General features: G+C 38.0%; 1 protein-coding gene across 3 annotated transcripts in view; it reads right to left on the bottom strand.

Moving 5' to 3' along the window:
- The window catches only part of LOC127453271 (coagulation factor XIII A chain-like), a 38,101-nt gene that overhangs the window by 10,806 nt on the left and 11,295 nt on the right, over positions 1-16,000 (bottom strand). For all 3 annotated transcript variants that reach the window (XR_007899395.1, XR_007899394.1, XM_051719516.1), the window contains exons 2-6: positions 14,579-14,682; positions 13,545-13,652; positions 11,763-12,253; positions 1,100-1,375; positions 804-964 (exon numbers count right to left, since the gene is read on the bottom strand). Coding sequence is in view for 1 of the 3 variants with exons in the window: in XM_051719516.1 (XP_051575476.1) it covers positions 804-964; positions 1,100-1,375; positions 11,763-11,886 (561 nt within the window). In the remaining 2 variants the exon portion in view is untranslated. The remainder of the gene's footprint in view (positions 1-803; positions 965-1,099; positions 1,376-11,762; positions 12,254-13,544; positions 13,653-14,578; positions 14,683-16,000) is intronic.

Raw genomic sequence — 16,000 nt, forward strand, 5'->3', positions numbered from 1 at the left:
GCAGATATCAAATGTCACAACACTGCTCTGCTTTGCTTGTATCCACCTTAATAATTTTCCTACTTCCCACTTCTGAAGTGGTAATTATGAGTACGTTGTGCTTTGTTGACAGAAAGAACAGGAAACATGGATGAGGCCAGGTTCATTCATACATATTTCTTGAGGAACGTTTATTTTGACACCATAACACATATTACTCGTTAGCTTGCTGACGATAATGGAATTTTGGTCAAATACAAGCTATTTGGGGGGACACTTCCCTACACGGTTAGGGTTATGGAAAGAATTAGGTTAGGGGCTCCCTATACCTTTGCTTGTGGTTTGGAGTTCCCACCACTTTTTGGAGCTCAGCCTGCAGCTATACCCTTCTCAAAATGTTGCCTATGTGGATAAGGGACTTTCTGAAAAGTCCACACATTGTGCTAAAATGTGCTAAAACTGTGGAAGGTGTGGTAAGGTACCATCTGAAAACATCAGTCAGTACCATACCCTCAGTCAACTCTAGAGAGTGTTTTTTTACAACTACAAAAGTGGCAACCCTAATGATAACATATATTGCAGAATTAAGTACTTTTGTACTGCCAACTGGTAGCTTATACCGGAAGCGGAGCACAATCAAGTTTGAAAATAGCCGTGCCCAAATTTAGTTGAAAAATAAGGTGGATAGCTAATGCAATAAATTAGTAAATTACTGACATAATTTTTTTTCAATAGTTCTAATAATATTAAACTACAGTATATTGGTACCATGTTATTACATATTTTTGTAATGAGTGATCTAACAGTAAAGACGAATGTCAGACCATCATGATCAGCTTGGGTTTGTGCATTGAGACGACTTTCATTGCAGTGATGATCTGTCCTGTCTCTTTAACCTTCCCTGTAGTGATGAAGTGGATGTTTCCCTGTTCCACCAGTTTATGCATGTAGTCCTCACCTCGCACCACCACTTTCTCCTCCTTACCTATCACCAGCAGGGGCAACATTTAATGGATAAAGATTTTAAAGTACCAGTCATGTCTGACAGAGAGACCTATTCAAACACTACAATGCAAAGACGTGATTACACATGCATACACTCTCCCATACATTTATTCACCCTGCAGTGGCTCTAATTTTACTTTTTGAGATTCAAACACAACCTCAGCGCTGGAGACTCCAGTATAATACACCACACTCCCACTGATGTACATGTTCACAGTGCGGCACTGGTCACTGTGTTTGTTAAACTGCACTGTCAGGTTAAATGTGTCCCCCACTCGAACTTCCTGACTAAGGATCTCCACATCCACATCACACTTAGGGGGAGAAGCCTTTTCCCTCTGACAGCCAAACTCCTTGGCTTTCTCCAGCACCTGGCGCTCCTCTTCACTCCCTGAGAAAAGAGAAATACACGAGACAACAAGCAGTGTTGGGTATGTTTTCAAAAATGTACGCACTGCAAGTTACTAATTACTTTTCTGAAAAATTTTATCAGATTATACTACTCATTACTTTATGGGTAATCACATTACTAATAATTTCACTTTACATTTAATTTACTTTCTAAAACATTTCACAGTTTTTTTTTTTCTGTTCAACTAATTCAAAATAATGTCTATATCTTCTTGTCGCACTCAAGTTATACACAGCACCACCCACTTCTCCCTTACAGTGACTTGTTAGTGACTCTTAAGCTGTAATAGAAACACAAACAGACATACATATGAACATAATTCCTGTGTTAAATGTATTTTACATATGTAAATATTCATTTAGAATTGTGTAACCTATGAAAGTTTCTTTGAAAGTCAGCCCTTACAAAAATTGAGAGTTCATGGCAAATTGTCCATTTCTGCCAAAGGTTTGCTGCAGGTTTACCACTATGGTTGAAGAGCTGCAAATTCTGGCAAACATTTGTGGTGAATCACAAGTTCATTCACAGCAACAACTCTGGAATATGGAAATAATGCGAAGCAACAGAGAATAAAATAGTGAAGTCTTCCTCGGATACCATGTTTGTTATTTACACAAGCGTTGCAGGTAAATTACATTGCTGTGGAGAAAGCTGCTTACTGACTGAGCTGTATGTATACGGGAGTAAAGAGTACACTGCTTATATAGTGCATGTAAATGGAAACCCGCTTTCTGGTGTCAATGTAAACTTAGTCAATGAGGGATTAAAGCAGACCCCACAGTTATGTGACCTTTATCGAACCCATTTTTCAACATGAACATGAAACCAGCAGTCGGCATTAAATTACCGCTTTACCTATCGGCAAGATTTTAGAAAGGTTGCATCACCTGTAACACTAGCTTTAACATTTAGCATTATCAACAGCCTGCATGGGCTATGTGATGTCAGCCGAAAAGGAGAGATGTTTCAGAGGCAGAGCAAGTTATTATATTTCGATGAAAGATTATGTAGATTATGTCAGTGGCGGTCTGTGAGGGAATTTTCCTGGGTGATGTAAATCAGTATTGATGAAAGATCAAACCAATAAAATATTGTAGGGGCTTTAAATGTCATGTTTTATTTTATTGTAAAATAGCCTTGAAACAAAACCCGAAACAAATCATGCAGTGCCATCTATAGACTATGATTAATGCAAACATTTATAAATGAATGGAGGGCCCCATTCCATGTACAATAACATCTACTCACCTTATGCATTATGTTTGAAAAACGTTATATTTATAAATGGTCCTTTTGTTCAGATTTTTATTTAATCAGATTTTCAAAGAAAAATTGCTTTTGTATATTTATGTGCCACTTTGTTCTCCTTTTTGCCTAATAATGACCTTATTTGACTTATTCTTGCATAACACTGATTGTGATTTAGGTAATTTATCAGCCAGTGTGGGATACAGTATACAGTTTAGTAACTGTAGTGTATTGAGGAATAAAGTAGAAAGAAATGGCTTTAATTTCACAGTAATTATGGACAACACAAGTTTACAGTTAAACATTAAAATGTGCAAAGTATTGAAAATCAAAATAAATAAAATTAAATAACTTTTACAATTAATTTCACACAATAAAATACTGTGCAACATTTACTTACATATTTTAAAAAATAAAATACACTTCCAACAACCAGTAGTGTCATGATAAATGAAAAGAATATTCAGTTACTTAATATTATTTTAACAGTCACCACTACCAGCAACAATCAGTCTTTTGAGTGCAACTACAAAAAGAGCTATCGCAACCGGGATCAACATCAAGTCTACGAGTGTCCCAACATGCAATCAAAAGTCGTACGTGCACTCGCAGTCCTTACGTCTACTTGCACACTGTGGCCAAACACTGAAAATACATAAGACAAGTGGGTAAGTAGGCAAGTCCAAAACCGCAAGTGTGGGTTTTAGGACAGGGCATCAGTCTAGCTGTGTACCAAACACCCTCACACAGAGATTACAGCCAAACCAAGCAACTTCCCATTGGTCAACATGGCAAATTCGCCTGTAAAGTTCATCAAACTTGAACTCCATGCAAAATCCGCAAGGAGAAATTCTTTGCAACTGGAAGTACATCAGGCAGATTCCTATTGATGCTGGGTGTCCACTGGTGTGTGTGGTGAGCTCACTACATGCTAGTGGACACCCAGCATTAAGGCACGGTTATACATACCTTCGCAAAGCGAAATTCCGCGGGTGAAATACAGTCATCTCAATGGGAATCCGCACACGTGGAGTTCAAGATGGTGAACTTTGACTCGCCGCAAAAATGATATCCTTGTCCATTGTTATTATTCAGTGTAGCTGTTTACAAAGCCCACAAAGAGGTCACTGCCAAACCAAGCAACTTCCTATTGGTGAAAGCGGTGGATTCACCTGTCAAAGTTCACCAAATTGAACTCCAAAATCCATGAGGGGAAATTCTTCACCACCGAAAGTCCATCGTGTGACATTCACAATCGCAAAGATTCCCATTGATCCTGGTTGTTCATGGGTGCATGGTGAGTGAAGTGAAACGGGCATTTTCTATTCTTTCTAATGGTAGACGAGTGCCACACTCGCAAGGTGGATTCTCATTGGAATGAACTGAAAACACCCGCTTAACTTCACACCCAGCATTAAGGCGCAGTCACAAAACCTTAGCATGGCCAAATTCAGAGGCTGAATTTCAGGAATCCGTGGTATGGATCGCCATGCGATGGACTTCCGGAGGTGAATAATTTCCCCTTGCAGATTTTGCTTGTAGTTCAAGTGTGGTGAATTTTCCACGTTGACCAATGGGAAGTTGTTTGGTTTGGCAGTGACCTCTGTGTGGGTGGTGCTAAGTACACAGCTACATCTTCGCCCGCGGAATTTTGCCGTGTGAAGGTATCTTTGACCACGCCTTAACTGCTTTTTTCTCTTCGTTTCCCTGTCAGTTAACAACAGAGTCCTGTGATCCTGAAAGCTGACTGGCTTGAAAATGTACCTCTGATAATGATTGGTTATCTATGCGGAAAGGCCTTATCAATGCAATTTGCCTTTTTAGCCATTTTTTGGACAGATGCAGAAGACATGGCATCATTTGAATATCCATTTTGATTGGTCAGTTTATTAATGAGAGGAGGCTTTTTTGGAATGAACCACCACATCCTCATACGGTTCTACACCAGCCCTGTAGATAGCATCCTGACTGGCTGCATCACTGCCTGGTACGGCAACAGCACTGCCCTAAACCGCAAAGTCCTGCAAAGGGTGGTGCGAACTGCCAGACACATCGGAGGTGAGCTTCCCTCCCTCCAGGACATATCTACCAGGCGGTGTGTGAAAAAAGCTTGGAGGATCATCAGAGACTCCAGCCACCCGAGCCATGGGCTGCTCTCACTGCTACCATCAGGCAGGCGGTATCGCAGCATCAGGACCCGCACCAGCCGACTTCATGACAGCTTCTTCCCCCAAGCAATCAGACTTTTGAACTCTTGATCTCTCACGATCAATATACTGTACATCAGCACTGCACTTTATCAATCTTACACTGGACTGTCATAAATTATATTCTCTCTTAACAACACACTGACAACTGACTATCAACTGACAGCCTGAATGTCAATACAGCACAATACAGCCCACTGTATATTTTATATATACTATTTTTATTTTATACTGTGTATTCTATATGTGTGTATGTGTATTCTATATTGTGTGTATGTGTATCCTATATTGTGTGTATGTGTATTCTATATTGTGTGTATGTGTATCCTATATTGTGTGTATTGTATACTGTACATTGTATATTATTATTTATATATTGTGTTGTGTGTAATTATGTGTATATTAGATATGTAAATTGTGTTGTGTAAATCTGATGTTTATTGTAAATTGGTATATGTCTCATCACTGTCATGACTGCTATGTTGCTCGGAACTGCACCCAAGATTTTCACCCACTTTTGCACTTGTGTATATGGTTGAGTGACAATAAAGGGATTTGATTTTGATTTGATTTATGTCGTCAGCCTCCACTGGTATTCATACCAATTCATATAGTGATTAAAACTCACCTGGGCTACCACGCATATAAGAAAATATAGTTTTTTCCCATTAAAGGCATTCCTATATGTGTAAGTAGGTAAACTGATTAAAACAACTGTTAATTTTTTATCACTTTTGTTGTTACGATCATTTTGAATACATTTTTGAGGAGGCTTAGCCTCCTTGCCTCCTCTGACGAGCCGTCACAGCATTACGTGCAATCATACACAACAAGAGCAGGAATATGTATTAAGAAAGTACTGTAAATAGAATCATATTGACTTCAAATGTTGATGGAGTTGGACTGTGATTTCAGTAACTCCAAGTCGTGTGTTGCCTTTACTTAGGATGCACATCTAAAATCCACTAAACTGTCCACTTGACCTTAGCCAGCAGCATATCACCCTGCAGCTCTTGCCTGGTTACCCACTGAAGCTAAGCAGGGTTGAGCCTGGTCGGTACATAAATGGCAGACCTCCTGGAGAAAACTTAAGTTGCTAGTGCAAGAGGTATCAATGCAGCCAGCAGGGGGTGCTCACTGTGTGGGTCCTAACATCCCGGATTCATCCAAATAATATAAAATATATTTGTATGACTGATTATCCAGAAAGCACAAGGATAAATTGACATTTTAAATAAACATATCCAAAATTACAACGAATTTATGAATCTGTGCAGCCAATATTTCTAGTGTGTAAACCTTTTGAATGAAAATGTGCACGTTATGATTTCAGATCGGATGGCCGCATTCTGTGTTAATTGTGCGGGTCCGGAGCTTATCAAGTGTAACATTAACTAAGATGTGACATCATAGACACTTTCCACTTCTTGAAATGTCCATGTTAATGTATCACACGATTCACACGTGATTCACATGTATTTAGCCTAAACCTGAGCACGATGTTAAATTCCTGACCTGAAGTGATGATTTCACATCGGAGCCCATCTTTCCATCTCTTAAAGTTGACCACATTTCTAACAACATCAGAGATTAAGGTAATTAACTTTATTCCGAAAAAAAGTTAAAATCCTCCATAAAGGTTTAAATGCTTCATAGAGTATTCATCTATTAGAAATATTCCTCCTTATGTAAAATAAAGGAACTGAAACATGCTCCATCTTTTTTCTTCTTCTTTAAACTATGCTAAATTTGAAAATGTTACGTGTTCTTGAACTCTGGTAAGGTGCTATATAAATGTATTTTTCATATTATTATTATTTAACTAAATAATGGTGTACTATTGTAAAAATTCCTGATAGACTTACGGGACTTTCACCTGTTTGTAGGCTATATTGAATTTCTTTTAATGTTTGAATTTGTATTTATTATTCACTGCAAAATGTTTGCTTGACATTACACATATTGCTTGACACCTCCTGCCTCCAGAATAATGTTGTTATACATGTACAGACAAACAAAAATTCTGTTTCATGCAGATATTAAAACCTGAAATACCAGGAGAAACCACAAAATTTTCCACAGTTAATGTAGCCTAAAATTAAAATTATTAATAAATTCAGCTTCGTCTGGTAAGAAAAAAAGAATAAAATAATATATTTTTTTTAAATAATAATTGTATGATAATAATAATGATTATTATTAGGCTATTATTACAGTGCATCTGGAAAGTATTCACAGCACTTCACTTTTTCCACATTTTGTTATGTTACAGCCTTATTCCAAAATGGATTAAATTCATTATTTTCCTCAAAATTCTACAAACAATACCCCGTAATGACAACGTGAAAGAAGTTTGTTTTAAATCTTTGCAAATTTATTAAAAATAAAAAATGAAAAAAATCACATGTACATAAGTATTCACAGCCTTTGCTCAATACTTTGTTGAAGCACCTTTGGCACCAATTACAGCCTCAAGTCTTTTTGAGTATGATGCTACAAGCTTGGTACACCTATTTTTGGGCAGTTTCTCCCATTCTTCTTTGCAGGACCTCTCAAGCTACATCAGGTTGGATGGGGAGTGTCAGTGCACAGCCATTTTCAGATCTCTCCAGAGATGTTCAATCAGGTTCAAGTCTGGGCTCTGGCTGGGCCACTCAAGGACATTCACAGAGTTGTCCCGTAGCCACTCTTTTGTTATCTTGGCTGTGTGCTTAGGGTCGTTGTCCTGTTGGAAGATGAACCTTCGCCCCAGTCTGAGGTCCAAAGCACTCTGGAGCAGGTTTTCATCAAGGATGTCTCTGTACATTGCTGCATTCATCTTTCCCTCGATCAAGTCTCCCAGTTCCTGCCGCTGAAAAACATCTCCACAGCATGATGCTGCCACCACCATGCTTCACTGTAGGGATGGTATTGGCCAGGTGATGAGTGGTGCCTGGTTTCCTCCAGACATGATGCTTGCCATTCAGGCCAAAGAGTTCAATCTTTGTTTCATCAGACCAGAGAATTTTGTTTCTCATGGCCTGAGAGTCTTCCAGGCTGGCTGTCATGTGCTTTTTACTGAGGAGTGGCTTCCGTCTGGCCACTCTACCATACAGGCCTGATTGGTGGAGTGCTGCAGAGATTGTTGTTCTTCTGGAAGGTTCTCCTCTCTCCAGAGAGAAACGCTGGTGCTCTGTCAGAGTGACCATCAGGTTCTTGGTCACCTCCCTGACTAAGGCCCTTCTCCCCCAATCGCTCAGTTTGGCCGGGCGGCCAGCTCTAGGAAGAGTCCTGGTGGTTCCAAACTTCTTCCATTTACAGATGATTGAGGCCACTGTGCTCATTGGGACCTTCAATGCTGCAGAAATTTCTATGTACCCTTCCCCAGATCTGTGCCTCGATACAATCCTGTCTCGGAGGTCTACAGACAATTCCTTGGACTTCATGGCTTGGTATGTGCTCTGACATGCACTGTTAACTGTGGGACCTTATATAGACAGGTGTGTACCTTTCCAAATCATGTCCAATCAACTGAATTTATCACAGGTGGACTCCAATCAAGTTGTAGAAACATCTCAAGGATGATCAGTGGAAACAGGATGCACCTGAGCTCAATTTTGAGTGTCATGGCAAAGGCTGTGAATACTTATGTACATGATTTTTTTCATTTTTTATTTTTAATAAATTTGCAAAGATTTCAAACAAACTTCTTTCACGTTGTCATTATGGGGTATTGTTTGTAGAATCTTTGTCCTATTGCCACCCCCCCCCCACTAGATTTCTATCACTCTCTCTCTCTTTCCACCTTTGCCCTGATTGGTGTGGCCCAGGAGACCAGGAGTATAAAAGAGTCTGCTGCACCTGTAGGGGGAGCTCTGCTCAACTCTCTGATTTCCTGTTGCCATTGCTTGTATTGAAATATGTTATTAGAGTGTTTGCTGTGTGCTTTTGCTTGTTGGCCTGATTGATTGATTGCTCGCTGTGTGTTTGTTTGCTTGTTTGTTTTAAGTATTGTTGTTACTGTGGAGATGGGGGCATGGCCGAGCGACAACTGTGGAGAGCGAGGCCAGGAGAGGAAGCTTGGCTCTCTCTCCCTTCTGATGGTCTGGACTGCCCTTGTATCTCTCTCCAGCTCTCACTGCAATGGCTGTTAGAGATCATTTCCCACAGGTGTCAATCCTTACCGCTCTTCCTCTCCCGGCCTCACTCTCCACAGATGTCACTTGGCCATGCCTCCATCTCCATAGTTACATTGTGTGTTAATTGTTATCAGACATATTTCGTTTTTTAAATATTGTAAATAGCTAAGCCACTTGGGAAGTTGTAAGGGGTGGTTGCCATTTCATTTGTATATATCCTTTTTCTCTTGTGTCTTGTTAGTTAGAGTGTTAGGTTATTGAATGTATTTTATTTCTCTTTTTTTTTAGGTAAATTAGTTTTTTTGCTGAGTTAGTTTGGTGGGGGGTTTATTTGTTTTGTTTTTTTGCATTTGAATTTGCTCACCCCTGAAGTTGTTCTTTCATTTGTGGTGTTGTAAATAAAACTTGTAAAAATATTATTTTCTGTATCTCGAGTTTATGTTACACCGTTACTCTCGATGGGGTCATAACATAATTGGGGGCTCGTCCGGGATTCCTAAAAAAATGTCTTTGGGAAAATTTTGAGGGAGTTAGTCCTAGTTGTTAATTAAAAATTCCCAGGGCACTTCTCATAAAGAGTAGGGGTGTAACCCTTGTGTCCTAGCCAAATTTGCCCATTGGCCTCTATCCATCATGGCTTCCTTATAATTCCCTATATATATATATATATATATATATATATATATATATATATATATGAATTGGCTACATCACTCTTCTCTTCTCTCCCCCAATTGCTGGTGTGTGGCAAGCGTACTGGTGCTGTATGGCTGCCGTCGCATCATCCAGGTGGATGCTGCACACTGGTGAGTATTGAGGAGATTCCCCCTTACTATATAAATTGCTTTGAGTGCCTAGAAAAGCACTATATAAATGTAAGGAATCATTATTATCAACCAATGAAAAAGCCAGCACAATGTTGCTAAATATAATACAGACATGAGGTTTGTGCTCAACCCTTAAATGCTTACCTCATGTCTTTTGTGACCTGGGACATCATTCCAACCCCTCTGCCTCATCCATTTATTAGAGTTATGCCCAACCCCACTTTAGGGTTCCTCAACCCTTCTCTTATGAATAATATAACAATAAAAAATTTAAAAACTGCAAAAAAATAAAACAATAATGCTTCTAATTGCTTAAATACAAGAAGTATATAGGGTTGTTAGCAACCCAATCTCATGAAAATTCGTACATATTTCACGAGTTAGGTATTTTGTATTCGTACAATTTCATTCATATGGATTCGTAAGATGTCTAATTTTAATATTAATACTTATTGATATTATGTCCTTACCCAAACCCTTTATCTAAACCTAAACAATCAATAGAGTGTGTAAACATGATAGGAAGCTGTTGTGTGTGACAGAAGAAAGTAATTATCATGTATTAGATTGAAATGATGTCCAGCGACGTCATTGGCTGTAGTGAAGTTGTACAACATCATACGAATTAGCCAAATTCAGAAATGTCATACGAATCCTCATGATTTAGCTGTGAGAATGTGCTGGTTGTTAGTGACCCGAGATATGTAATAGTGTTGCTAAATATGTTTGCACTTCCATGAATCATATTTTTTTATTATTTTATATTTACATATGTTTACTACATATATGCATGCTACTTTTTCTTTAAGGTGGCGCTGTTGTTTCAGAGATTGATATAATTTACATTTGACATTGCTATTTGACAAAGCAGTGAGAAAGTACAACAGGAACAGTGTGATATTGCCAATTAGGTGTACTACTGAAATTATTTAACTTGCACATCTATTAAGATTCAATAGGTGCCTAAAAAATACACTTTTGAAGCTTATGTGTGATGTGTTGCGCAATGTGTGTTTGACTGCCAGTTGCATCTCATTAAATTTCAGTGTGGAAGTAATGAAACCAGTTCTTTCATTCGTTGCACCCAGTAGGGAGATCCGGCATTGCCATGTAACACTCATTCCAGCAATGATAATTCCTGAATCATTGAATATAATGAAGATTAAGAAAGTCACTAAGGAGTCTAATACTAAGTAACAATAATCTGCGAAGGGTAGATTACTGGGTAAACTGGTCATGCCACTATTTTTAGTGTTACATCCCAAATAGCAAAACAAGTAAATTAGGCATTTAGGAGGCACTTTTATACAACATATAGGGGCATATTACAGAGGCCAAACAAGTAACTACAATTTGATGAAAGATTAAAAAGACGTTATTCTTTGGAATAACATGCACAGATTAATCATTCTCAATGAGACCAGTATTGCGTATTAAGAAAATAATTAGGGTCAGTTTTGATTTCATGTGGAGTCTCTTCATCAGTGGCACAATGGTAATGATTTAAGGATCGCCCCTGGTATGGTTTGAACTTTGAATAACAGGACAGATAACACCACGTTCAAAAATAATGTAAATGTCTAGTTGTTTACTTAAAACTAAGCAAAATGTAATATAAAGCCTCATCAAAACTGGAATAGGATAATTGATTAGGTGGCACAGACTGTGGTGAGTAAGTCTTAGGGTTCTATTTTCTTACCTGCAACGTTACGTCAAATTTTCATGAGGGCACTAAATCTAAGTGCAATTTTTGTGCTTGGGCAATTTTCGTGCCTGGTAGGAGTGTTCGCGCAATTTGTGCCTACGAACACTGCCTTTGAGTGTGTCATAGAGGTATACTTGACATTCAAGAGCGATGCAACTACTTTGCAAAATTATGTAAGACACAAATTGTCTGTATTTCTATTTTTCACTAGCTACCACTGTCTTATGAATGAGCTTTGCACAATTTCGCCAACTCACTTACGACAACACTTGCATGACAATGCCAAAACTTCCAAAATGTTTGGGATTGGAAACAGCACGAACCAGATGGAATCCCTGGTTTGGTCTTTGTCTACTTTTCCATTTTCATCCAGAATGATGTCCATCTTCAAGTTACCGTTATTGTCGTGAGCAGAGAAGAAGTTTGTAACAACCCTGCTGGGGATCCCAAGACAACGCAAGACTGTGTAGATGGAGGGGGGCAGGGTGGGGTAGACACTAATTAATCAGATGATCAGTGATCATTTGACCTACAGTATTAATTAATATGACTTGTCCTGAGAAAGCATTTCAAGAAGTAAGGGTGTTTAAGACAGCAGCAGAGACCCAGCACTGAGCATAGCCGACCGATTGGCCTTTGCTGCCTGCATAGTCACAGGAGGATCTCCACGCTGCCAGTCCAAGAGGAACACCGTACATGTAGCCTCCACTCTAGTTTCCCACCAACACACCATCATCATCACGGGAGTTCAGCTGTATAAGCCCAGAACAGTGGTGTTTAAAAAAAAAAAAAAAAAAAAGTTAAATAGCTACTATTCGCCAATAGCACACATGCTAGAACAAAAATTTTCATTGCATGTTTAAATACAGTGTTTTGGATCTAGGAAAATGTGATAAAAAAAATGTCATTAAGTGTAACACTGTGGGTAACACTTTACATCAATAGGGATAAGGGTTCATTAATGACTAATAATTCATTTACAAATGCTTTATAAATCATTGATTTGCATTTATAACAACATGCATGAAAAGGATAACTTTCATGCCTGCCAAATAGCGAGCAATTTAACCTCACAATTTTTAAATGCTTATCACTTATTGAACATTAATAACCTATGAAATTGTATCTTGATGTCTATCTTGTTGTAAAGTGGACACATATTAAGCATTTATTAAGCAAATAATAGCAATCAAGATATTACAGTAAATATATAAACACATAAGATGGTAAAATGAAATAATCCTTCCTATTAGTCTATAATAATATTTTTCTGCACTGTCATGAATTAGAGCATTTATGTTTTTTATTATAAGTAAGAATAAGTGTATTTATTAAGCTTTTATAACATGTAAGTCAAAATGCTCACTCTTTGGCAAGTAGCACATGAAAGTAACCCACTAATTTTCATGTTGTTAACTGCATAGTTGCATAACTGCATATCAGTGATTTATAATGCATTTGTAAATGACTTATTAGTCATTAATGAACCCTTTTATAAACCCTTAACAAAGGTCAAATTAATGTAGTGTTACCACACCATGTTTTAATCAGGCGCAATGCAATAAATTACTAACATCAAGTAAATGTTTTGTCCTGTACTGTTCCTGTAGCTTAACTGCTAGAGAATGGCATTAGCAATGCCAAAAACATGGGCTTGATTCTCAGGAAACACACATACTTATAAAATTGACAAGATAAAAGATAAAAGCATCTGCCAAATGCATAAATGTCCTCACTTAAAGTGAAAATGCTACATAAAGCGACAAAATCACAGCCAATTTAAAACATATCTGATGTTTAATATCAAGTTATGTGAAGCAGGACCAGTGAGATATCACTGTGGGAAGGGCCATCCATCTGTTAACAAAATGCCATGTTGAGTGTTGTGGCTATATCTGGTTTAGATGAAGATTAACAAATATGTAGATCACAAACTACAGTGAAGCTAAGAGAAGTTCCTCATAAGATAATAAGAAAATAAAGAGCAACAGTCAGTACAGAAATTCTGGTTTACAGTCTCTGGTTAATGTTTCAGTATCTCACCATGGCAGAGACTATGCGGGTGACTTTGATGACATCACCATGGTTGGACAGTGGCATTTCTGCTTTATCCAAAATGAACAAACAGGCATCCAGGACACCATATTCAAACTGGAAATAACATAAAACAGAAACAAAAATACATCACACTGCAATATTTCTACTCCTAAATAGCTATTTTGCACACTGGCTAAATGGGCTCCATGATTACATTCATGAGTTATGCAAGACAGATTTTTTTGCAGGAAGTCATACTGTTATTCTTGAATTGTGTTGCACAAATCCGAAAAATATGCAATTAAAAAAACATGACGCAATCAACCCATATATTTTAAACTATGAAAAATCTCTACTTTAACACCAGTAAATCATCTACACAATACACAACTTCTAATGAACAATAAAACATTAAAGTAACATAAAGAAGCCACAGCAAATGTAATGTGTATTTTATTTTGAAGACACTAACTCCAAAAATCTAACACATCAGGACATCCTGCTGTAACATATATGCAATCTGCTTCTTTTAGGGATGCAGTCTGCTTCTTTAAATATTCGACTAGCAAAAACACTACTTGAATATTGCAATTTTATTTTTCTGTGCCTTTGCCTGCTGTGTGCAGCAATAAACTTCTCTAACCTAAATATTGCTGTTCCAACTCATTGGTTGGCGCTGTGGATGCATGATGTTGCTAAAGATATAGTTCAACCAAAAATAATAAAATTCTGTCATAATCCGGAGACTTGGAATGTATAATTCTATGTGTGATTGCAAATATGTTTTTGCTGTTGTCACTTTAGTATAAATGTTGTGTCATAGGGCTGGACCCTATTAGACACAACAACAAATCACATGTCAACATTTTGTATTCAGAACTGCATCATTGTAAACAGGTATATACTGTAACAATGTGTATCATGGCCATATTGGTTTACTCAAATGTCTGCCTTGACTGTTTAAGTGTAACTAATCTATTGATAGGAGGAATGTCAAACTAAAAAATGGTAATATTTATTTGTAAACTCAAACAACGCACTTTTCAGTGGAACACTCTTGTCAATACAAACACAACCCTGAAGCTCAGCTCTTTCTCTCCATCTCTGGGATGGTCCCTCCTTTTATCGCTCTCCCCAGTTCTTTCTGCAAACAGAAACAGGTGTTAGACATTTTAGCTCTCAAGGGGGGCACACTTACCGCTTTCTCTCTCTCCAGACGAATGCTTGACAACGCCCCCACTGCCACAGTAAGAATCGTGCAATTTTCCAGTAAAAAGTACAGTCCCACTTTATATTACAGTGGCAAGAATAAGTATGTGAACCCTTTGGAATATAATGCATTTATGTGTAAATTTGTCTTAAAATCTGATTTGATCATCATGTAAGTTACAATAATGAACGAATACAATCTGTTTTAACTAATATCACACAAAGTATTGTATTTTTGTTTTCAATATTGAATTCATTGTTCAAACATTCATAGTGTAAGTTGGAAAAAATATGTGAACCCCAAGGCTAATGACGTCAATAAAAGCTAATTTGAGCCAGTAGTTGGAAAACCTGCAATCCAATTAATGAAACAAGATTGAAAGTGTGGGTTAAAGCAACTTTAACTTATAAAAAGCACTCAAACATTTTGAGTTTGCTGTTCACAAGAAGCATCTGCTGACGTGGACCATGCCTTGCCAAAAAAAAAAAAAAAAAGAGATCTCAGAAGACCTACGATCAAGAATTGTTGCTTTGCATAAAGCTGGAAAGGGTTACAAAGTTATCTCTAAGAGCTTATATATGAATATGCCCACATTTAGACAAACTTTCTATAAATGGAGACGATTTAGGACTGTGGCTACTGTCCCTAGAAGTTGCAGTCAAGCCAAGATGATTCAAAAGGCACACCGCAGAATGCTCAGTGAAGTAAAAAAAAAAAAAACCTTGAGTGACAGCTAAAGACTTGAAGGAATCATTGGAACTGGTTAACATCTCTGTTCATTAGTCTACCATATGTAAAACAGGTGTCCATGGCAGGACACCACAAAAGAACCTGCTGCTTTCCAATAAAAACATGCTGCGTCCCTGAAGTTTGCCAAAGACCACCTTGACACTTCACAATGCTACAGGAAAAATGTTTTGTTGACTGCTGAAATTAAGGTTGAAATGTTTGGGAAGAACACGCAGTACAACGTATGCCGTAAAAGGGCACTGCATACCAACATGAAAACATCATCCCAACGGTGAATTACGGTGGAGGAAGCATCACGATTTGGGCTGTTTTGCTGCTTCGGGGCCTGGACCGCTTGCCATCATCAAGGGAAAACTGAATTCCCAATTTTATTAAGATATCCTACAGGATAATGTCAGGGTGGCTGTGCGCCAGCTGAAGGTCAGCAGAAGTTAGTGATGCAGCAGGACAATTCTTCAAAAAAGAAAATCCAGCTATTGGAGTGGCCCAGTCAAAGCCCAGA

The sequence above is a fragment of the Myxocyprinus asiaticus genome, chromosome 2, assembly GCF_019703515.2.
Source record: "Myxocyprinus asiaticus isolate MX2 ecotype Aquarium Trade chromosome 2, UBuf_Myxa_2, whole genome shotgun sequence".
In the NCBI taxonomy this organism is placed as follows: Eukaryota; Metazoa; Chordata; class Actinopteri; order Cypriniformes; family Catostomidae; genus Myxocyprinus; species Myxocyprinus asiaticus.